This window comes from Xenia sp. Carnegie-2017, unplaced genomic scaffold (assembly GCF_021976095.1).
Source record: "Xenia sp. Carnegie-2017 unplaced genomic scaffold, XeniaSp_v1 HiC_scaffold_19, whole genome shotgun sequence".
In the NCBI taxonomy this organism is placed as follows: Eukaryota; Metazoa; Cnidaria; class Anthozoa; order Malacalcyonacea; family Xeniidae; genus Xenia; species Xenia sp. Carnegie-2017.
In genome coordinates, this window is record NW_025813481.1 from 4,041,637 (window position 1) to 4,065,313 (window position 23,677).

Genomic DNA, 23,677 nt, shown 5'->3' on the forward strand with positions numbered 1-23,677 from the left:
GACTGACAACTCTTCCTTGTTAATTGTAAGAATTGGCGTTAGTTTTTGTGGAATCAAGCAATCGTGAGCTTCAACTATATTTTTTTATTTTAAAATTTTCTTGATGAAAAAGTTTTCATGCATTTGATTTTCATATAAAATTGAAATATACGACGAAAGTTTGGACTACACTGTAGTCACTGCAGGCAAGATACAATATGGCGTTACTTGTAATGTCTTCCGATTGGTAGAATGTATACAGAAGAAGAACGGTGATTGGTTACTCGATCCGAAGACGAAATTCAAATCATAAGAAGAAGTTTATAGTCGTTAAATTGGGGAAATGTATTTTTTTAAAGTACTCATGTAAGAAGTTATAAATTTATGGTTTTAAATCGCGTCGAGGTTCTTGCCAATCTTTCATTGTAATTGTAATCCAAACTGTATTTCTTGTACAAGTCTTCCCTTCGAAAGTTAAGCGATAATGTGGGCTCACGAGCAACAACACTTGACGAGTCCTTCAAATGAGAACAGAGAAGAAATAACAAAAACAACTCACGGAAAATGGTACGGACCAAATACACCTCACAAACAAAGACGTGCTTGTAGCTCATTAAGCGAAAGTCCTCGTTTATGTCTTTCTATGTTTGCAAACACACCAAGGATATCGTTTGGAAAAGTTAAAATTGGTCGTAGTCGAACTAAAAGAGTTGTTATTGAAAATCCTTTGAGCATCGCTCAATGTTTGCACTTGAACAAATGGCCTGAGGATAAAGGGTTCAAGATCTTACAACCGGTTGAACATGGCGAAGAATGCACCTTTACTGATACTCTTCATCGGGATGTAGAATTTGTAATTCCAGGATTTAGTGAAATGGATTTACCTATAGTCTGGACACCAACTACTGAGGGAAGTTTCCGTGAAGTGGTGACGTTGAATCTGGGCGATTTCAATCGTTTGAATCTTATTTTATTTGGAAGTGCGTTTGATACAACTGTAAAACAGAAGCCTAAGGTTCGTGGAAATACGTTTTAGATATTTTATATCTTCAGATTTGGGATTTCATGTTCTTGAACCTTGAGATTATAATGTCATAAATATCCAATTCTATGTGGAGCATTTATCGTTATATAATGCCGTTCAATAATTCCAATGCATTATGAAAGAATGAACTATTTGAATTTATGATAAATTATTTCATTGCTTGGAATTAAACTTATTTTAAATTCATTTTTGTTGAGCAACCATTTTGCATTAATACAGAATTTTGGTTCTGGCATTTTGCTGAAGTTGTGATAGTGGAAGTAGGCAAGAATGAAAACATACATGTTTACTAATAATGAATGGATCTACATAAATTCCCATTTGCAAACACATTGTCAATTCAACCAACTGTGCTTAGCAGATACTATTAAAACGCTCTTATAACTATGACATGTGACAAATTTGACCAATCAATATTAACTAATGATTATCTCAACACACTTCATTATTTTGATATTGTCAGTCTCTTACAGTACATATGCATATTGATTTTTTAGATGAAGATTTTGTTACCTGAAGATATGAAAAGAGCTAATGGACATTTTTCAACCAAAAGGAAGATGTGTATGAGCAACAAGCAAGCCTCAAAGAAAGTACCGCCAAAGAGAATCCTTAAAGAGAACAATGCTGGGCTTCCTAAACCTACCAAAACAGATTCAGGCTCAAATCATGGATCAAATGTGGAAAATAGACTGCCAATGATGAAAGACAAAACTATGAAAGGTTTGTGACAAAAAGAAGTTACTCAGATGACATTCATTATACACATTATCTTCTTCACAGAGAGCTTTGTCTTTTATTCACTGTGATTATTGCAAACCACTTTCCGTAACATGCTATAGGAGAAAGTAAAATGGCAAGAAAATTCAAAGCTAAAGTTTCCTCAAAAGGTGTGGCACCTTCACATTTGAATCTAACGAAGCATCTCACTACAGAACGAAACCTTCCTCGACATCCGCTACCTTATGCTGCAAAAAATATGTACTATGATGAGAAATGGACAGAGAAACAAGAAAGAGGTAAAGAAGCATGGACGTATATGAAAGTCGAAACATTGCTAAGGTTTTCGAAACGTCAGTCAACATCAATACCAACAGTCCTTCTCAGGACTCTACTAACATGGACGATCTACATCTACAAACATGTATCTATATATATATATACTAAAACAAAACTCTCAATGTTGATATTTTTCAATCATCTGTACATTTTTAGACAGAACTATAGCTGTATACTTGCGATAAACTCTCTATGTCAACATTTCTACTACTTTTCTCTCTATCTCCAGCATGCTTCATATTCTATGATTGTTCAAACTTTTTAGGATTCACCCAATGGTTAAACTACGTTCTCACCCCACCCGATGAACTTGGAGATTATGGTAAGGCAGACGTATAACGTACTGTATTGACTGATCTTGTAATATCCTTGTAGGTTAAGTAAAGGTCTTTCTACTGCATAATACCTAATCCCCCTTCACTAATGAGTATTTTAGTGTTACAAAGATAAGTTGAGTTGTGTTTTTTGCAGTTCAACCCACGTGTTCATCGTCTGGTATTTTCTCGGTCAACGATGTTTATTCACGTGAACAGCATCTTGCTCCCACTAAGGAAGAATTGTCTTTGCGTGCCTACACAGCCCGCAGAAAGATGTCACGTGTTCGACGCAGTGCTTGCCTGCTTTTTCAATCGCAACCGTTTGCAATAGTTGCAAAGACAATTGAGTCAGAAGTTGAGATGTGTCGTCTAGCAATCCGTTCCGACAAACATCTCCATCAAGATTTAGGTAAAAACTTTTGTAAAACCTCAGTATGTCCTCGTTCCTACATGTGTGGTGTAGTGATTGGTTAGTATTTTTTTGTGGGGAGGGGGGGATGGTGGGGGGGAAATTTATTTGTAGATCACAGCGATGTTTTGAAGTATGTCTTTACTACAGCCAAAATTGTGGAAATGTTTATATGAGAACATCGTGATAGGCACATCTGGACTTTGGTAGCTAATATACAAGAGTAAAGCCTTCAAGAAGGAGAGAAAGAAAGAAATCTTAAATAACCCTCCATTTACTTTTCCCTATACTTTTCCTTTGTTTATCCCCACGTATCCTTCGTCATCCTAATTTCTCTTTGGTAACTTTCACTTATCCTTTGATAACGCCTACTTTTTCTTCGTCTTCTCCAATGGTACTCCTTGTTTCACCCAAAACATCCCATGGAATGAGTAATTTTTATCAATTAAAACAACTTGATGAAATCGTATTGATTTATTTTAGGCATTAAAGAATCCATGTTAAAAATGCTACTTTCCTACAATGCTCTTTGGCTTCGTATTGGACTTGAGGTATGGATATATAATGGAAGGCAAGTTTTTACGTGATTGAAATATTTTTAAGGCTCTCATCGTGTTATTTTTCCGTTAAAGACTATCTATGGTGAGGTGCTACCAGTACAATCAAATGACGATGTACTTGGTATAAGAAAATTTTTAAAGAGAAGATTTTTAGCCAATCCCGACGTTGCGCTACGCTATCGTCATGCTACTGTGGCAGAGGTGTACAGACCTGGTACGGTGTTTAAACATATCGCGCATTTTATGCAAATTCGACTTGTTATGAATTGCGCTTCCCCAAGACGATAGTTTTAATGTATTGATAGGTCTTAAGATCTTTTTATATGTTCTTAAGGTTATTACGAAGCGCTCAACAAGTTTACTTTAAAGAAATTTCTTTTGTTGATTCTGTTTCTGGACAAGGCAAAGTTAAGTCGTTTGATAGACCACGATCCTTGCTTGTTTAACAAGGATGCAGAATTCAAGGTAATTGATATTTATGTGTTATAAAGTTGACAAATGACCACTTGCAGTCGAAGGACAGGCACCGAAACGATTCTTTTGGAGTTATCCTTCAGGGTCCTAATTAATCCCTCAGGAGACTGCAACTCTCCCCAACGATAATATATCTTAAATTTGGCTGTGAAGTCGAAATACATATTACAAATTGTAAAATTATAGTGATTCTACAATCAATATCTTGTGAAGTAAAACTGAGAGATAACAAAATATAGTTGTTTATAAAAAAACTTAATATAAGTACACTTTCCTTACAGAGTAGTCGTATGTTGTTGCTTGCATTTTCTCGCGATTATCTCAAAGGCGAAGGTGATATAACGAAACATCTTGGTCTACTTAATTATGTCGTGACACACGAACAGGTAATCTCTGGATATGTGTTGTTTAAGCCGTACATCTCGTGTCCCAAGTGCAGGAGTCACCATTGCACGATGGGGATTGCCGGCAGGACACATTGTTATATCAGGGGCTTAGCCGGCCCGAAAATTCGGTCCAGCTATGTTAATTTTTCTGTGTTCACTCAATTGTAAAAACAACAGATTTCTAAAGAAATGAATGATGTTAATGATCTGAAATTTACATAGCAGGACCAACACTTGCGAGCTGACTACGCCACTGTATTATACATTTATACATCTATGTATGTACTTGCTTAGTCATGTATTTTTTCGTCACCAGACTCCTCTCGACGAAATGGATTATGCTGTGACAAACCTTGCTATTGATCTTCGCGATGGCGTTAGGATCACGTAGGTTTCGCGTGGGATCATCCCAAGGATCCCATTTTGTATCTTTATGATATCTTTTAAAGTTAAACAATTCACGTCTGTCGGTGAAAGGTTGCTAAACTTGCAACCTTTTTTGTTGTATTTTACTTTGTAATTGTCAAAGTTAAAATTTAACAACTTACGGTGATATACACGGCGCTCATTTTTTTTTGTAAAAGTGTTGGCTCCTTCACAAGGCTTTTTAAAGATTTAAATCATGCATCAACAGTACATTTCTTCAACATGCATGCATCTGTTTTTCCCATTTATCAACTTTGTTTCTTTTTCTGTTTGTTTATTTTAGACGCGTTATTGAGCTTTTGACCCAGCAGTGGTTTCTGACAGGAAAGCTACGTGTGCCAGCGATCAGCAGACTTCAGGTCAGTGTGCATGATTTGTATAAGAGTATTTGATATTATATTTATGAAAATAATATTTTTTCCTTCCAGAAAATCCACAACGTAGATATTGCTTTGAGTGCCTTAAAAGAGAGGAGAATTATTTCAGATGAACTAAATTCCGTCAATCCTCGGCACATTGTCGACGGTCATCGTGAAAAGACGCTTTGTTTACTCTGGGTTATTATACTACATTTCCAGGTATCAACGATGTCATGTAATTATATGATATATATGGAAATGTATGTTAACCTGTAATGTACCATGGATAGTGTGTGCTAACCTGTAATGTACCATGGATAGTGTGTGCTAACCTGTAATGTACCATGGAAATGTATGCTTACCTGTAATGTACCATGGAAATGTATGTTAACCTGTAATGTACCGGTACCATGGATAGTGTGTGTTAACCTGTAATGTACCATGGATAGTGTGTGCTAACCTGTAATGTACCATGGAAATGTATGTTAACCTGTAATGTACCATGGAAATGTATGTTAACCTGTAATGTACCATGGATAGTGTGTGCTAACCTGTAATGTACCATGGATAGTGTGTGCTAACCTGTAATGTACCATGGATAGTGTGTGCTAACCTGTAATGTACCATGGATAGTGTGTGCTAACCTGTAATGTACCATGGATATTGTGTGTTAACCTGTAATGTACCATGGATAGTGTGTGCTAACCTGTAATGTACCATGGATAGTGTGTGCTAACCTGTAATGTACCATGGAAATGTATGTTAACCTGTAATGTACCATGGAAATGTATGTTAACCTGTAATGTACCATGGATAGTGTATGTTAACCTGTCATGTACCATGAATAGTGTGTGCTAAACTGTGATAACCTTTGATAAGCCATAGATAGTGCATGCCATAGTATCTTTGAACTAGCAATGGGGTCGTATTGCTTAAATCACTCTTAAATAAAGTGCTGCCTTATTTGAATCAAATTTTTTTTAATAAATTTAGGTAAATCTGGTTGTCAATGAAAAACAAATCAGAGATGAAATCCAATTTCTAAAAAAGTATTATGATCAAAGAAATCCTAATCTTCATAAATACTTTATCAACCCGTCAAATGATGTTTACAACAAATCTGAGAAATTGGCTTTGCTTTTGACGTGGTGTCAGTCGGTCTGTCGCCTGTTCAACGTCAAGGTTCGTAATTTAAAGAAAAACACGTGGATCTTATTGTAGTCGCTGGCGAAAAAAACTGAATCACATAAAACTGAATTATATGCTACGTTAATTATATATCACATACTTTATTATGTTGCATTAATTACATACTTAATGAATTGCTGTATAAATTATATAAGTCATGTACTAAATCAACGTATTTCTTTAAAGGTGGATAATTTCACTGTATCAATGTCAGATGGACGAGCTATGTGTTATCTAGTTCATTACTACCATCCACGTCTTTTGAGAGAGGAGGAAATTTGTCAAGAGACAACCCAAACCCGCAATCCTTACATACTGCAAAATAACAAAAGTTTTGATGATGACAGTCTTAACTCTGACAACGACAGTTGTCATAAGGATTCTGGTATGGATATTTTTTTTTCGTATTGATGGATCCACTTGGGGTGCTTTAGTTTAGATTAAATTTTGTTGGCTATACTTTTGAAACCGTGCTTTGTCATGTTCAGTTATGTTACCTTGTGGTATTGATATTATAGATAGCGCCAATTTTAACACAGCCCAGCTTAAAGAGAACGAGAAAAGAAACTTCGAACTTCTTCAAGATAAGGTTAGCTCATTCGTTCCTTTATGAAAAAAATTTTCTCTTAATAAAAAATTATACCGACAAATTCACAAGCAAGGTGTCACTATATCTGTGAATTTCACAAAGAAGCAACTCATTCGATATTTTCTTGAGGGTGAATACTTCATTATTAGTATGAATTTGGCTTTCCTTATTTAGTTTAAACATCGTGAGCACAATTCATCCAATCACATTCAACGTTAAATATTTACATTATAACAAGTTGATCAAATTTTTTTTCATATGTACTATGTTGTCCTAACTTTTGTCGCTGTTTCAGGTGAAAGCGTTAGGTGATTTGCCTAGGATGCTGAAATTTAAAGATATATCCTGCACATTACCAGATGAAAAAGTATGTTAATAGAGAACAAGTTGAATGACAGGCGCTTTCTTGACATTATAAATGTGTTGAGTGTTTATTTTAGGTAATTATTACATATATTTCCTACCTATGCGCTCGTTTACTGGATCTGAGACTAGAGGGTCGTGCAGCTAGAGTAATTCAAATGGCCTGGCGAAAGTACTTCCGTAGCAAGCAATTGATTGCGCTCAAGGTAAAGTATGACCTTCTTAAGTATCGAGTTTATCTGTAAACTAACTTAAAGTTTCTTAAGTATTTATTGTCGTTGTTTATCAGATTTGTAATAGATTATTGATGAGTAGATTATCGATTTATAGATTATTGATGAATACATATTTGTACACTATTACATTGTACTTCATGTATAGTATACCAAGTAAGTGTACTAAAGCTAGGATACTACATAAGTAGTCGTAGTTACTATGCTAAAGTGGCTGTGTGACTCAACACTTCAAAGTTCAAATAATCAAATTTGACACTATAGTATTTATTATAGCATGTGATTGGCCAGGGGGCTAGGATAGGACGATGAATTTCGAGATTGTTCTTGGGAATTGTTTGTTTTTGTTTTGTCTAAGTTGCAAAGCAATCTATAGTAGTTTGCTACGTAAGAAATTTTTCTTCTTTTTTTTCGTGTTTTAGCGAAGGAATTATGCTGCCTGTGTTATCCAGGTAGGAACGAGTTAGTGTTGTGTTCTATCCTGAAGCTGGAAGACAGGTTTATTGTATAATTTTGATGGTGTCATTTTAGAAACATGCCAGGTTGATGATGCAAAGAAAACAGAAAGTTCTCATCTTCAATTCGGCTAGAATAATCCAAGCATACGTTCGCGGTTTTCTTGTAAGACGTAATCTCCATCATCGACACCAGGCTGTAAATATCATCCGGACATGCTACCTGTCCTATCGCGTTGCACAGAAGACTAGACAACATTTCAAAGATCTCAGGATGGCTACCTTGCGTCTGCAATCACTGTATCGTGGCAAGATGGCAAGACGTCATGTAGAGAAAATAAGAGCGGCACGAATTATTCAGTCTCGATGGCTTAGCTATCTAACAAGGCGCGAATTTTTAGCACAGAAACAGGCTGCATTGGTTATCCAGTCTGAAGTGAGAAAGCGGATCGTTCAACGACATTATCGAAATCTGAAGGCGAGCGTTTCCTTTCTGCAGAAACGTTACAGAGAGAAGTTGATGGCAAAGCAAACTAGAGACCGATTTGTTCATTTGCGAATTGTCGCAACGAACTTGCAAGCAATTTACCGTGGAAATGCAACTAGAAAGAAAGTCCGAGTTTCCAGAGCCATCGTTACAATTCAAAAGTCAATGAGAATGTGTGTGTATCGACGGGAGTATGTGAGGATTAGAGGTGTTATCATCAAGTTACAAGCCATTGTTAGAAGAAATATCTCTCGTAATAAGTACAAAACGACGATGTCCGGCATCCTTCTTATTCAACAAAAATGGCGAGCTTATAAACTGGGTAAACATACAAGGGAAAAATACCAGCAACTAAAATCCAGCACGATCCTCTTGCAATCCTACTACAGGCAACACCAAGCTCAGAGACAATATCTCGCTAAAAAGAAGGGAATAGTTTTGATTCAAGCATTTGTTCGTGGTTACACGACGAGAAAAAAACTGCAACAAAGGGACGATGCTTCACGAGTCCTGCAATGTCATTATCGAGCTTATGTATTGTCAAAAATTGTTCAAGAAACATACAAGAACACTAGACACGCCATAATCAAGCTTCAAGCATTATGGAAAGGATATCAAGTTCGTATGAACTATAGTAAACAGAGGACTTGTATCATTCTTATCCAATCCAGAGTCCGTGGTTACATCATGAAAAGACAATACTTAAAAATGAGATTTGCTGCAGTTGTTCTGCAAACGCGTTTTCGTGCATTTCGAGAAATGCTCATCGCTCGTGCTGAATACTTAGAGACCCGTAGATCAATCATCAAACTCCAGGCTGTTGTACGCGTTCATCGTTTTCGTCAAGAACTTAGACAGAAAGTCCTTGCAGCCGTTCTCATACAATCTTCGTTTCGCGGTTACGTCACACGGTCTCGATATGTATGTTTGAAGGAAAGTGCCATCATTCTACAGAGACGGTATCGTGCATGGAATCTTGGTCATCGGATGAAAAACGAATATAATTTAACACGTGATGCAATCGTGACCATACAGAAGCACACACGTGGCTGGGCAGTGAGAAGGGAAATGAGAAGACTGAGAAATGCTACAGTAAGAATACAAGCTGTGTACAGAGGTTATCAACAGAGAAATATGTACTCAACTTTGCGTGTGTCGGCCATTTTTATACAACAAAAGTATCGTGCAACCCGCAAGTCTCGAATTGCCCGCAAGGAATTCATACAAAAGCGAACTACAACCGTACGCCTTCAAGGTTTTGTTCGTGGAAGATTATGCAGAAGACAATACGAACGTGTTAAAAGCTCTGTTATAGTTATTCAAACTCGTTGGCGAGCCTTGCTCAACGCTCGCAAATCAAGAGCAGAATATCAACACATGAGAGCATGCGCAATCACCATTCAGTCTTTCACCAGAGGACTGCTGGCTCGCAGGATAGCACACAGAGAACGAGCTGCAGTTAAAATTCAGTCATTCTGGAGAGGTATCGTTCAGAAGATTAGCTACCATAAGTCTAGAAACGCTGTTATGAAAATACAAACTTGTCTACGTATGAGAATCGCAAAGAAGAAATATGAACACTTGAAAAACACGGTTGTACACCTTCAGAGACTGGTGCGAGCCAATCAACTGTGTCGACGTCATACTATGGAGTACCAGACTAAACGACAAGCTATTATCGCTTTACAAGCTTCTCTACGTGGTTATTGGTTGAGGAAAAAGTTGAAAATTATGAATGATGCTGCTATCAAAATTGAGAGTGCTTACAGAGGATATTCAACTCGAAAGCGTCACCTAAGGGTGACTCGTTGTGTTCTCTTACTTCAAAGAAGGCGACGAGCCACAATTTTGGGCAGAAAAGCGATGATTGACTACCAAAGAAAACGACGGTCCGTGAAATTTCTCCAATCACAGTTCCGTGGTTTTATTGCAAGAAGAAACTACAGGGATATCCTAAGGAAAATTATTTCTCTTCAATCCGCTGTACGTGGCATGCAGGCGCGTAAGAAGTATCTAAAAACATGTAAAGCTGCCTTGGTCATTCAGGAACGTTATCGTGCCCACAAGAAAGGTTTGATGATTAAAAAAAGATATCATTTACAACGAGGTGCTTGTATTACCGTTCAGGCTATTGTAAGAAGATGGTTATGCAGAAAACAATATCAGAGCATGCGCAAAGCGATTGGAACAATCCAGTTATATTATAGAGCAAGTTGTTGGGCCAAAGAGGAACGGAGGATGTTCCTTAAAACAAGGAGTGCGATCGTGACCATGCAGGCGTTCACACGTGGCTGGTTAGCACGTCGCAAAATTCAACGACAACGCGCTGCTACACGTATTCAAAGTTACTGGAAGATGCATGTTGCAAGACAAAGGTATTTATATCAACGTGCATGTGTTGTACGGATACAATGTTATTTCCGCTTGTGGGTGAACTGTAAAAGATACATCACCTTGAGAAAAACGGCAATTTTCATCGAGACTTGTTACAGAGCAAAAATACTTGGCAAGAAGGAACGAGATCACTATAAAAAATTGAAAAGATCTTGTATTATAATTCAACATGGTTACCGTAGGTACAGACAACGTCGTTTGGTCAACAAAATTTTGGAAACTGTTTCTTCTCAAAAAAATGCTGCTTTGGTCCTTCAGCAACGACTTCGTGCTAATATGGCGGCCAAGAGCATTCGTCAGCATTATCTTCTTTTGAAAAGATCTTCTGTACTTATACAAGCTTCCTATCGTGGTCACTTAGCTCGAGCTCATGTCGCCAGGATTCGTTCTGCCATCGTGATACAGTCGTACTATCGCGGACACTGGCAGGCAACCGAGTATAGGGGGATAAAAAATGCCATAATCTTTGTCCAAGCTCTAGTTCGAAGGAAGCAAGCATTTGAGAGATATAGAAGTCTAAAAACTACTGCGTTGGTTGTTCAATGTCATCGTAGAGCAGTTGTGATTGGTTGTAGACAAAGAAAGATGTTCTTGAAGATGAAAATAAGTGCTATAAAAATTCAAAGTTGCTATCGAGGTTATAGAGCATGGAAGGCGTATGAACTTATAAGACAGGCTACCATAAAGATTCAGAGCTTTATCCGTGGAATAATAGCTTTGACTAGATATGAGAAACTACGCAAAGCCATTGTAATACTTCAAACCAGAGAAAGAGCGAGAATACGTGGAAAAGAAGAAAGAACATCATATTTAAAGCTGAAAAAATACACCATTTCTATGCAGAGTTTGTTTCGTGCAAAACGCGATGAAATGAGTTATATGCTTACTCGAAACACCATTATAAAGCTTCAAGCTATGTTGCGTGGGAAACATGCACGAAAAGCGTTTCAAAGATCACGTTCAGCTGTTATCGTGTTACAACGTGCACAACGAGCACGGATGTTGGGAAAACGAGAACGGATTCAATTCATGGAAAAACGAAATAGTACTGTGCTTATTCAAAGTCTTATAAGAATGCACTCACAGCGAACACGCTATTGCAAATTACGACACGCGGTAATCATGGCACAAACACGTTTCCGTGTGAAACGAGCGCGCAAAACTTACCAAACAATGCGTACAGCTGCCATAATTATTCAACGAGCGGAACGAGCCAGAGTTCTTGGAAAGCAACAGAGAGTGGAATTTTTAAAACTGAAATGCAAAGCTGTTTTAATTCAGAGTTTGGTACGATGTCACACACAAAGAAAACGTTATCTTGAAATAAAACACGCTACCAACATCGTTCAAGCGTATGTTCGTGGCAAGAAAACACGACGTTTTTATAAAGAACTACGTAAAGCTCGAAGATTTGCTCGAAAAAAAATGAAAGCAATCATCAATATACAGGTATGTTGGTGATTGTTGACAATTTTATAAAAACCCGTCTATTTGGTGACTACGAACTACAGTTAGCGGCTTAAGTGGGTATCCAGCTTTCCGCTCGCCCAAAAACCTTTAAAGTGTGGCTGTACCTTATAGAAAGGACACCCGCAAATTTAGCTTCTTGCTTTAACGGGTATGATCTATTGCATGCTGGATTTTTATAGGTGTACAAAATTTTGAAATTAACCAATGGGCACAAGGAAGAAGAAAATTTTAAATGATGTGAACTTTGACAAAATATGCAAGTCACTTGTATGTAATGAAACACAACTAAAGAAAATTGAAAGTAACTAATACTGAGGAAATATTTTTTTTACTATTTTATGTTTCTTGCGTTACGTCTCACATCGCGAACATGAGACATTCGCAACCTTTGAAAGCTTTCAAAGCCCCTGAGCAAAATGTTTTTCAAGCTCTTTAGATTTCTGCATGTTACAATCGTTTCTTTCCTAAATTGTTTTTTCAAGATCTCTAGTCTATATTTCTGCATGTGCCAATAATTTCTTCCTTTCTCACCATAAAGAGAACGTGGCGAGGTTACAACGTTCGAAAGCGCTTCAACTCGAAGAAGTTTAGAAAACTAAGAGAGCGAATTATTGTGGCTAATTCCAACGTCACCGAGTCCATGAAGCTTTGCAATCGTACTCGTTCTGCACTCGACTATTTACTAAATTGTAAGAATTTAACAACGGTCCGTGAAGCTCTGGTTCATCTTGGTATGTCGCACTATTTAATTTTTGCAATCTTCACTCCATTATATTGTTCAAATTACAACGCCCATACAATCACATAATTGCCATTAGTTCTATCCGAATTCTTATATACTGTCCATTTGCTTTTCCTCCCCATTCCAAACCGTATTTTTCAGCATTAAAAGATTTGTACCCGAATTTCCTTTTGGGTATTGATTTGATCATCCCTCATTCTATGAAATGTATCCAACTATACGTATATTGATCATACCGTATACCAAGATATGTACCCAATTGCACCCCTGTATATTGATCATCCTTTTTTCTAAGATTTACTGTACACCCAAGTGTCCTACTGTGTATTGGTTATCCCTTATACTCCATTTTCTCGACAGAGGTCGCAACAAGATGGACATTCAAGTGTTCACAACAACTGGTTGAGAATAACGCTCTCCGTGTTATTTTCCAAATTATCCGAGACTCAAATAGGAGTCTAGCTCACATGGGATTGATCAAACTGGCGTTAGATATTTTCACCAATGTGTCCAAGGTGAGTTTGGGCTGAGATCCATTGATATATATTGAACATTACTGTCACTGAACGTTGGCAGTGTAATCAGTTTGTTGTTTTTGCCATTTGTTGCATGGTTTATTGTTAGTTGTTTTGTGACTCAACAAAACTTCATGCTTTCTGCATTGTTTTTCCACCATAGTTGTTGGTTGTTATTGATAAATGACCGAGAAACTGTAGTATTTTTTGTGAAGATATTGCCACTTTAATGAATAAAGAAAGATTGCACCTAATTTTTTATCATTATTTTAATATCTGACTTGAAACAAAAACCAAAACACTTTTGCTAAAGTAATCATGTATCTAATTAGAAACCATTTTGATAAAAACACGAAACAATAGGCATTCCATGTTTTTTTACCAAAATACTCTTTGGCATTCTTGATTTGACTATAAACTATATGCGCGACACATTTTTAGTGTCCAGCCACCCAGGATGCCGTGGTTTTAAAAGAAGAAAATGCATTGGAAACCATACTTGAACTCGCATGTATTTTTCGCGAGAAAAAGGAAATTTTCCTCAGCGTTGCAAAGCTACTTACAATTTTATGTACTCACGAAAACGTAAGAAAGGTAAGCTGAAGTAAACTTCTAGGACAAGAGCTGCCTGCATGTATTTCTTCTAAAGGGTTTGTCATTCTTTGTAATGTCGAATTAATTTAGCAACTTTTGTCTGTTTTGATTCGGCTTTAGAAATTACTGAAAACAGAAAACGCTGCAATGAAGATATCTTCCATTTACTCCATCACAAAAAGGAAGTTTGAAATCGAGATGAAACGGAACACGAAGATGAAACAACAAAATGGCAAGGGCGGACGATACAAGACTGATAACAATTATGGTGTTGCCTTAACAGCCGTGATCACTCTTATGGAAACGATAGGTTTAGATTATCCCGTATAGATAGGCTTAGATTATCCCGTATAGATAGGTTTAGATTATCCCGTATAACAACCATTACATTCTAGTATTTTTTATATTTAGGTCAAAATTTATGCGGCGGCAGTATGTAATATATTATTTTTAAATTATTTCTTATGCGCTCAAACTCACCGTTGTTTAACGCAGATTTAACGCGGCAGTTTTTTATTTTTAAACTAGCCAAAATCAATTGATTAAATTACTCGATGGGAAACAGTCTGTGATTGTCTGTGTAAGTAAAAGTTCAGCTGAGGTTAAATTATTACCTGTGCGATTCAGCTTTAAGTAAACACTCCTCGGCGAATCTCGCAAAATAATTCATGGAAAGTTGTGACATTCCTAAAATATGCATTGATAGCCAACCAAATACGTTTAGAAAACATTTTTTTCGTTTCTTTGTTAAGTTTAGTGACATGATGAACCGCTTCTTTCTTTGTTAATGAAGCTCAAAGGTCAAAGAAAGTTGGCTCTTTCGGCATTAATTGCGTAACGACATTTTTTTGTTTGACTTCCTACGCTTTCTATTTTTGAAATATTTTTGATTTTTGCATATTAAAGTTTCTCCTACGTGATGTACATGTTTTGAGAGCTTTGGCTTATATTGGCCTTACATCGCTTGTTTTTATACGTTTTTGTACGCCAAGTTTCTGTGGCCAATAAATGTGGCTAGATTTTTCTCCTTTGGTAAATACTATGTACGTAGTATGTGTACTTAGCTGCTATTTTCATCTTTAAACAAGTCATCTACTTTATCGTTTCAACTCCGCTTACGTTGAGAAGCGTCATCAATTGGATTATTCATCTGTATCGCAACAATACAGGCATCAGGTATCCGTATCTTCACGCGTCTAATATTGTTCGCTCTTCAAAATTGATGGGTGAAAGTTGAAACACTCGTTGGCAATCCCACTTGAACCAAAAAAATGAATATGAATCATAGTATGAACGGACATGGACATGGACACAATACAACACAAGCAATGGGCTCGTATCACGTTCTGGGCCGTCACACTGGTGGTCATGAGGTAACATATTGTGCTTGAAGGACAGTTTTGAACTGAATCCGTTGTCGAAACGATTTTTTACTTTGTAAGGATTTGTGGTAAATTTGATTTACACTAAATGTTTAAAATTATGTTGATTACCCCATTCTATGAGATGAATTAAGCTCTAAGAATCGTCAAAACCGAGTGCTGGTAAAATTATCGTTCTACATTGATGGGAATTTTTTATGAAAACAAATTCATCGTTTATTGGCAAACGACTGCTCTATATCACAAACCTAGTTTAAAGGGATATTAAATGGGTTAAACAAGCGTGGAGGAAGCTTTATGATTAGCAAGGAGGCTATATTCATATCGTTTGATCCGTGATTACAACTGATTTCAATGAAAACTAATACAGTACAAGCATTACCGTGAAAATACTCAGTCAAGTCATTCATCAATTAGGCATGGCCAGCTAATCAATTACATTATGTACTATAAATGTATGTAAAGATTATCTGAAGACGTTTTTTTTCTCGCGATTATTCATACAGCGTAAAAACTTTATTCGTAACACGAACTACAATATATAAAATCGACAACGGAAACATTTATTCGTGCTGAAGGAAGTTTTTAGTTGACACTGTTCCATGCTCTTAAACCAATCACATTCCAGAATGCATGATATTTCCCGTCGTTATGGCAATAATACGTGCGTTTCATGCAATAATTTCATGAAATATAAATTAGCTACAGCGCAGTGTCGTCACATTGACAATCGAAAAATTATTTTCGTCCATGTAAATTGGTAAACATGGAACATTCAAATTTGACAATGAATCATTCAAATTTGATGATGAATCATTCAAATATGCACAACATGAAACAATCTATGCACATGATGAAGGTTGAGTTTTGCTTTTGATTTAAATATTTGTCAATATACAAATGGCGAACGGTCACGAAAGTTTTTGTTTCTTTCTGAATGATGTTTTAATCTTTTCAAATCTATTTTCCACAGATGTATTTCCAATTCAGTTCAAAGGCGACTATTCTATTCAAAGAATGGGACATTGACAGTATTGGAGGTAGGTTCATGAAAAAGAATTTATAGCTTTCACTTTCCCTTTAATGTGAGTTGATCAGGTTACTACCTTTGCGTCAGTGAACAGTATTCAATTATTCCCAGTTGAGTTTTATGGCATAAACTGCCTTTCGTATTTGACAGTTCTACCAATTTCAAGATTTGTGACAGTTAATTGTGTTCATGGCATCATTTTGCATTCATCTTATAATTTATTTTTTTAGGCATGGTTTGGTCATGTGTTGTTGTCTTTATTCTTGCAATTCTTTATGAAGGCTTCAAGGTGTTTCGAGAAGTATTAAGAAATAAGTACGCTACGTCTGTGTCGTACAATGTTTCAGAAAATGGTCTTTCAGCCAGAAGTAAAGGACCACAAGATGTAACTGTGCATATAAACAAGTATGTATTTGGTAAATTGATGCATTTTTGGAAATGTTTTGATAAATGTTTTTGACCACATGCCTGGTGACAACATTAACATGTCAAACAGAAACGCTAGCATGCTAGGCTCGTTGTTGATTCAAGGATATCATGAATACTTTATTTCTCATATTTCGATTTAATCAATCCAAGGGGTTGATTGTTAGATTTTGCTATTTATAACACATAAGAAAGCAACTGGAAATCTACTTTCACAAGAAAATGTCAAACAGTGTGGAAGTATTTCAAAACCTCATAATATTTGTGTGCTGGACATTTTCTTGTAGTTTTCATCTCCAAATTCTCACACGGGGAAACCCACAAATTTTTATCATTCTTTAATACAAAATACACATTGCAATGACAAGATTATGGAAGATGTTGATGAACATGTTGTATTGGTTGTCTTCAATGTCTATACAAAAGCTAAATATATGCTAAAGTAAGTGCATTCTGATGAGCCATTCTATTTTATATATATCAGTTGAACTGATTATGAACCAAGTTGTACGAAATTTTAATTATCTGTATGGTAGTTAGCTAACCAGTGAATCATTAAACTTGTCACATGACTTATTCAGGTCAAGGATGGATTCTTGATGGTTTTGTTGGGGAGTGCTCTAGTTTGATTAGATTTTGGTGACTTTTTGCTGACATAACATGTCTGCTGTTTCTGTTGGCTGAATTTTGTTATCTTTTCATAGTGATAGGGAGATTTTTTGGAAGTGTATTGCATACAGAGATGGCAACAATATTTGACAACTGCTTTTACTTATTGATATGTTAATGTTTTTAAGGGAAACTTTCACCCATCCTGAATTATTCTGCCTTGTAAAAAATGCCATTATATATCAAGAGTTGCTTTCCTTTTTTTCAGAAATCTTTACTGCAACTGGCATCATTTGCTTCAGTCCTTTTTACACATGATTCAAGTTGCCTTCAGTTATTTTCTTATGTTAATTGCTATGACTTTCAATGGTTGGCTGTTCATCTCTGTTTGTATTGGCGCTGGTTTTGGCCATTTTATCTTCAGTTGGAAAGTCAATCGTCCTTATGACGTAAACGAACACTGTCATTGACACGTGCTAATGACGTAAGAAGTGAAATAACCTGCTGTCGTCATTACAATTCAAAACTGGTTTTGACGTGATTTTATCGAGTAATTTTTATATCTATTGTAGTTAAATAATATTGCTCAATAAGTAGAACTGTATAATTGAAAAATCAATCGTAGATTCTTTTGATTGAGTGTATCCCGTTTTAAATTCCTGTAAATAGGAAGAAAATGTCGAGTGCTGTTCGTTTGAAACAAAATTTAAAACTTATTCTTTGACCAACAGTGTTAGCCTCTACCTAAACCCAAATAGTGAACTTTCAAGGTACCCGTTGGCATAAACAGGTAAATTTCATTCTTGTGTGTCGTGCTCAATCAATATTTGGCCAGGAAATCTCGCGTAACATGAATTTTTCAGTAAAATTTTTATGTGCTTTTTTTTGCTTTTGCCCGTATGTTGAAATTGTTCATGCAAAGACTGGGAACGAGAGAAAATGGAAGAAGAAAGAAAGGAATTTGACTGCAAAAGGCAACGTTGTTTGATAACTTAGTTGATTAAATAAAAAATGTACAAAATAATGTTGTTATTTCTCCGTGATTTTTGCTCAGGTTTTCTAAAAGGTAGAAAGCAGTTTCTTCCAATGCCAATGACTGTAGGCGAAGGTGGGTTTTCAATTTTGAATCGACAGCAATGTGTAAAAGAGTCTCGTGAATATTCAAAATCGACCTGTGCTAAAATGTTTTATGTATTTTGTCACTTTGTTAATTTTTAATTGGGGAAGTGGAAACGAAGTAGAAGTGGAGTAGATGAAAATTGTAACGAAGGCTTTGAAGGGTAAGGGGTGGGTGTAATGAGTGGTAGGGGGATGGAACATTTGGGGCAAGGGCTTGATATTTGTCTTAAACGCAATGTTTTCTGGGATCGCGTCACCCGTGTAATTGCAAATGGCGCCAAATTGTAAATTTACGAAGGGGGTACATCAGTTGAAAGAAGGAGAAAACCTTGAAAAATGGTATTAATATCGAATTGAATGCTCAATTTTAATGTATGTATTTATATTTTGGCTTAAGAGTTGTTTTACTCGAAGTTCAGACAAAGCTCGAGCTTATTTAAGCTGTTGTTTGTTCATGGGTCGTGCGACCAGAAAATTGACGTACGCGTAAAAGCGTAAAACTGAACTTAAAAAAGGCTGAAATCAACTCGCAAAACTTTGCCTTTTGTAATGTTTAATGTTTCACTATTTTATACGTTTGCGTTTGTGACGGGTCATTTCTACCATACGACGACATGCAGGGCTCGAAATAAAAGAAATTTGACCTGACATTTTAATTTTTGTCTTTGTGTAATTTTACAAAACAACTGTTATTTTTTCAAATTTTTTTTGCCATCCATCTCGTATGACCTGCTTTTTTAAGCCCTGACTACACAAATTATATTTGTATTTCTAATGACCAATTCATTTAATACAGGTGCACAGGATCCAGTAAGGAAACCTGCTGTGTTTTCAAACCAAAAATTGGTTCCCAGTAAAGAGCATGAAATGAAGATTACTAAAGGCTTACCAAAAGCTTACGATTGTTCTCTTTCTCCAAATGGTTGTTGCTGGGATGGACGTACACCAGCTTTTGGACCTGCTGGAAAAGGATGTCCACGTAAGTATTTTTTAAAGATATTTTTTCAGTGTTATGAGGTAGTTATGTGTGTTTCACCTGCAAATAGAAAGGTCATAAAAAATATCTTCTATCAAATTCCAAGAAATCTTTGTAGATTGACTGACTTCATGACACTTGCAGTTTTCACTTTCCATTTGCATTTATGTATTTTTGTTTACAAGTATATCTATTGAAAGAGAAATAATTATTTTGACGTACTGTTGTGCTAAAAATGATTTTAGAGCAATAGAAACACAGTCATAGGTGTTGCTGTTATTTTACTTTTGCACAAAACTTTAGTTGCATGATGTTAGAACTGTACTGGTTCTTGCCTGAAGCTAAGACTGCATGGTACTCTTACTTGATGCTAGCACTGTATTAGTTTTATCTAATGTGTAAGGGGACTGTATTGGTGGCTACATGACGATAGAACTGTATTGGTGGCTACATGATGATAGAACTGTATTGGTGGCTATATGATGATAGAACTGTATTGGTGGCTATATGATGATAGGGCTGTATTGGTGGCTATATGATGTTAGGGCTGTATTGGTGGCTATATGATGATAGAACTATATTGGTGGCTATATGATGATAGGGCTGTATTGGTGGCTACATGATGATAGAACTATATTGGTGGCTATATGATGATAGAACTGTTTGGTGGCTACATGATGATAGAATTGTATTGGTGGCTACATGATGTTAGGGCTGTATTGGTGGCTGTATGATGTCAGGATTGTATTAGTTTTTGCATGAATAACATTTTCCATTTAGAATGCCGTGATGTTTATGAGGATTTCTGTAAAAGAACCAAAAAGTTTTGTAACTACCCCATGGTTGCTGATTATTGTCGTATAACATGCAAGTTATGTGGTAAGTATTGATGTTTTTAACAATTTCAGACCTGCCAACCTCAAAAGACCTAAAAATTTAACTGTCAAAAGCAGGAATTGATTTGTTCCCACTTGCAAAATCTAAATTCAATATATAGACAGGCAATAGACCTTTTTCTTTGAAGTAATATTGTAGAGTGTTACTGAGCAAAGATATGGCAAAGATATTCCGATTTCCTAACTTTGTCATAATGAAAATTGACTTAACTGGAACTTTCATAGATATTCCACATTTGATTGGGTAACAAATTAATATCGTATGCCATTAAACTATTTCAGTAACATTTTATGAATAAAATTTGTGGCAAAAATTGTGTGAAATGGATGTTAAATCTTGAGAACTTAAGCCTAGAAAATCATGTGTCACACAGCATTACAGTGTGAGTTGGCAGGTCTGCGGTTTCTTGTGAATATGTTATGTGAAGTTGTGAACAAGCACTGCTTCATTTGTTTTTGATATACTTAAATTGTGGAATTGTATTATATATTTACAATTGTATCACAATTGTAAATATATGTTAGTAGAGCAATTTTATAGTGGTGTCTCGTGTGAGCCAATATCATATGGTTATAGGTAAAGTCAACTTGTGGCTAGTATTTCAATGATAATTTTACAACTTTAACTCGTAGCTAGAACCATAGTTATTCGTTCTACCCAAAACACGATATTTTAAGAGGGATTTGTACCATATCAATGAAATCGTTAGGATAGACTCAGTATATTATACTCTAGCTTCTCTAGGAAGGAGTTGAACTAAAAGTATTTACCTGCGTCAAATAAATATGATGCAGTTCTTGTTTGAATTTCTGCAATGAAACGTGATATTTTAAAAGGTATTTACTATATCAATCGAATCATTAGAATAGACTAAGTACATCGTACTCTAAGAGTTTAACTAAAAAAAATTTCAACTGCGTCAAACAGATGCGAAACGGTGCTTTTTTGTGAAAATTGGCTTTTTTATCAAACTTAGCGACTCCTGAACATAGTCAAAACCCAAAACATGATATCTCAAGAGGGATTTGCATTATGTCAATGAAATCCACATGATTCATTCAGTGCTTTGTAAACTAGGAGTTGACGAGACTTCAATATGCCACTTGTTGTTAAAAAAATAACAGATTTCATTTTACGACATGTTAGATAGAGAAAAAGGCAGAACTTGTGAATCATCCAAATACAACTGTTGTTGGGATGGAACTACTTTTGCCAGTGGACCTAAAGGCCAAGATTGTCCAAGTGAGTGTCTCGTTATGTTATTGATTATCACTTAGTTCCTAGTGCTGTAGCTAACTGACTATTTGCTACTATTACATAAATATGATGCTCAACAAACTGTAGCTTTAAACTATCAGAAAGATAGAGTAGTTTTGTCGTTCCTTCTGGGGAATCAACTTGAATGATCAAAATATGACATAGTCTGCGTAAGATAGCGGCGTCGATTGTCCTGCATAGTTGAGACAATGGTAGTTAGAACCATACATGTTATTCGTTCGCAATTCGTTGTCACGGCGATGCTATTGTATCTATTGTATGTTGTGTACTAGATATGCGGGGTATTAGGGTACTTTAAACGTACCTGCCTGACTACTTGTGTACTAGATCTGTGGAGTATCATGGTACTTTAATCGTACCTACGTGATAAAATAAAATCATGATGCTAAGCACGCTATAGTCTAAATTGCGCAATGTTGACGAGGTTTTTCTCACAATAAATTTTGACTGTCCGTGATTAGAAATGCCGATGTAATAATTCTACTTTCTTCATCTTTCCCCACCCCGAGACGTTTTTGTTTTATTTTGATCGATCTGATCTCTGCAACTAAAGATATTGGGACATTGACTCTCATCAAGCATTCATCGTAGAAATAAGAGACGATCCTAATGCAAGATGTGCCATGTTTGAATCGGAGTGTTTAAGAAATCCTTACTACATGTGGACAAAATGTCGACAAACTTGCCTGAACAGCTTACCACCAATCAAGCCTTTCATTCAGGAACTCGGTCCAAATTATGGCTTTGGTCTCCCGCCTCCTGCATACGGGCAGCCGGCTGTGGGCTCAGGTATTTTATCGCAAATACAGCCCACCGGAGATTTGAACCCCGGAATAGGTGGATCATACAGCCGTAAACGAAAAAAGACTTCGACAAGACAGCAGTTGAATGTTGAAGGGAAAGAAGACTGATAATGAGTTGACTCTATGTAAAATTGCTATTGTTTTTATTGTGATAGCTGAGCTTTCAGAGTGATTTCTCATATAACAGTAAAATGTAATAATAGATGTATTATTTCGCGAGGAAAGGATGTCGTTCGTTGTGACCATCGTTCTAGTTTAGGATGGTGACATTAAACATTTGGTATTATTGATGTGGTTCTTGTTGAATATGGTTCTAGTTTAGGATGGTAACATTAAACATTTGGTATTATTGATGTGGTTCTTGTTGAATATGGTTCTAGTTTAGGAAGGTGACATTAAACATTTGGTATTATTGATGTGGTTCTTCTTAAATATGGTTCTAGTTTAGGTTGGTACCATTGAACATTTGGTATTATTGATGTGGTTCTTGTTGAATATGGTTCTAGTTTAGTTTGGTACCATTGAACATTTGGTATTATTGATGTGGTTCTTGTTGAATATGGTTCAAGTTTAGGATAGTAACATTAAACATTTGGTATTATTGATGTGGTTCTTGTTGAATATGGTTCTAGTTTAGGTTGGTACCATTGAACATTTGGTATTATTGATGTGGTTCTTGTTGAATATGGTTCTAGTTCAGGATAGTAACATTAAACATTTGGTATTATTGATGTGGTTCTTGTTGAATATGGTTCTAGTTTAGGATAGTAACATTAAACATTTGGTATTATTGATGTGGTTCTTGTTGAATATGGTTCTAGTTTAGGTTGGTACCATTGAACATGTGGCATTATTGGTGTGTTTCTTAAATATGATTCTAGTTTAGGATGTTACCATTGAACATTTGGTATTATTGATGTGGTTCTTGTTGAATTTGGTTCTAGTTGAGGTTGGTAACATTGAACATTTGGTATTATTGATGTGATTCTTGTTGAATATGGTTCTAGTTTAGGATGGTACCATTAAACATTTAGTATTATTGATTTGGTTCTTCTTAAATATGGTTCTAGTTTAGGTTGGTACCATTGAACATGTGGCATTATTGGTGTGTTT

General features: G+C 36.0%; 3 protein-coding genes and 1 long non-coding RNA gene across 5 annotated transcripts; 3 read left to right on the forward strand and 1 right to left on the reverse strand.

Moving 5' to 3' along the window:
* The first annotated feature begins 70 nt into the window (after positions 1-70).
* On the forward strand, positions 71-14,606 carry LOC124439296 (abnormal spindle-like microcephaly-associated protein homolog). The gene is made up of 23 exons (XM_046989520.1): positions 71-994; positions 1,522-1,747; positions 1,867-2,043; positions 2,349-2,405; positions 2,555-2,809; positions 3,293-3,360; positions 3,442-3,583; positions 3,704-3,834; positions 4,125-4,229; positions 4,546-4,616; positions 4,939-5,014; positions 5,084-5,233; positions 6,008-6,196; positions 6,389-6,587; positions 6,721-6,791; positions 7,087-7,158; positions 7,232-7,360; positions 7,810-7,839; positions 7,919-12,172; positions 12,732-12,924; positions 13,296-13,450; positions 13,892-14,044; positions 14,165-14,606. Exons 1-23 carry the CDS (start codon positions 464-466, stop codon positions 14,372-14,374), a joined length of 7,644 nt encoding a protein of 2,547 aa, XP_046845476.1. The 5' UTR covers positions 71-463; the 3' UTR covers positions 14,375-14,606.
* On the reverse strand, positions 4,697-14,884 carry LOC124439303. The gene is made up of 3 exons (XR_006946340.1): positions 14,659-14,884; positions 6,700-6,807; positions 4,697-5,115 (listed from the first exon to the last, which is right to left on the reverse strand). It is a non-coding gene; the product is annotated as an uncharacterized LOC124439303 (long non-coding RNA).
* Positions 14,885-15,097: 213 nt separating this feature from the next.
* On the forward strand, positions 15,098-18,106 carry LOC124439301 (high affinity copper uptake protein 1-like). Of its 2 annotated transcripts, none has more exons than XM_046989525.1 (4): positions 15,098-15,417; positions 16,400-16,466; positions 16,687-16,861; positions 17,760-18,106. In XM_046989525.1, the coding sequence occupies exons 1-4, from the start codon at positions 15,316-15,318 to the stop codon at positions 17,959-17,961; spliced, it is 546 nt and encodes a 181-aa protein (XP_046845481.1). In that variant the 5' UTR covers positions 15,098-15,315; the 3' UTR covers positions 17,962-18,106. The 2 variants fall into 2 exon arrangements, with proteins under 2 accessions (XP_046845481.1, XP_046845482.1); XM_046989526.1 differs by lacking the exon at positions 15,098-15,417 and adding an exon at positions 16,130-16,285.
* Positions 18,107-18,259: 153 nt separating this feature from the next.
* On the forward strand, positions 18,260-23,356 carry LOC124439302 (papilin-like). Its single transcript, XM_046989528.1, has 7 exons — positions 18,260-18,281; positions 18,414-18,465; positions 18,546-18,599; positions 19,407-19,589; positions 20,367-20,465; positions 21,630-21,725; positions 22,353-23,356. The coding sequence occupies exons 3-7, from the start codon at positions 18,578-18,580 to the stop codon at positions 22,670-22,672; spliced, it is 720 nt and encodes a 239-aa protein (XP_046845484.1). The 5' UTR covers positions 18,260-18,281; positions 18,414-18,465; positions 18,546-18,577; the 3' UTR covers positions 22,673-23,356.
* Positions 23,357-23,677: the final 321 nt, after the last annotated feature.

Coding starts and splice junctions, on each gene's coding strand:
- LOC124439302 (XM_046989528.1), top strand. CDS start 18,578: ATGCCAATGACTGTAGGCGAAG. Junction 18,600..19,406: donor GCCAATGACTGTAGGCGAAG/GTGGGTTTTCAA, acceptor CATTTAATACAG/GTGCACAGGATCCAGTAAGG. Junction 20,466..21,629: donor TATAACATGCAAGTTATGTG/GTAAGTATTGAT, acceptor ACGACATGTTAG/ATAGAGAAAAAGGCAGAACT.
- LOC124439296 (XM_046989520.1), top strand. CDS start 464: ATGTGGGCTCACGAGCAACAACACTTGACGAGTCCTTCAAATGAGAAC. Junction 3,361..3,441: donor GGCTTCGTATTGGACTTGAG/GTATGGATATAT, acceptor TTTCCGTTAAAG/ACTATCTATGGTGAGGTGCT. Junction 6,792..7,086: donor TCGAACTTCTTCAAGATAAG/GTTAGCTCATTC, acceptor TCGCTGTTTCAG/GTGAAAGCGTTAGGTGATTT.
- LOC124439301 (XM_046989525.1), top strand. CDS start 15,316: ATGAATATGAATCATAGTATGAACGGACATGGACATGGACACAATACA. Junction 15,418..16,399: donor GTCACACTGGTGGTCATGAG/GTAACATATTGT, acceptor TATTTTCCACAG/ATGTATTTCCAATTCAGTTC. Junction 16,862..17,759: donor GTAACTGTGCATATAAACAA/GTATGTATTTGG, acceptor CCTTTTTTTCAG/AAATCTTTACTGCAACTGGC.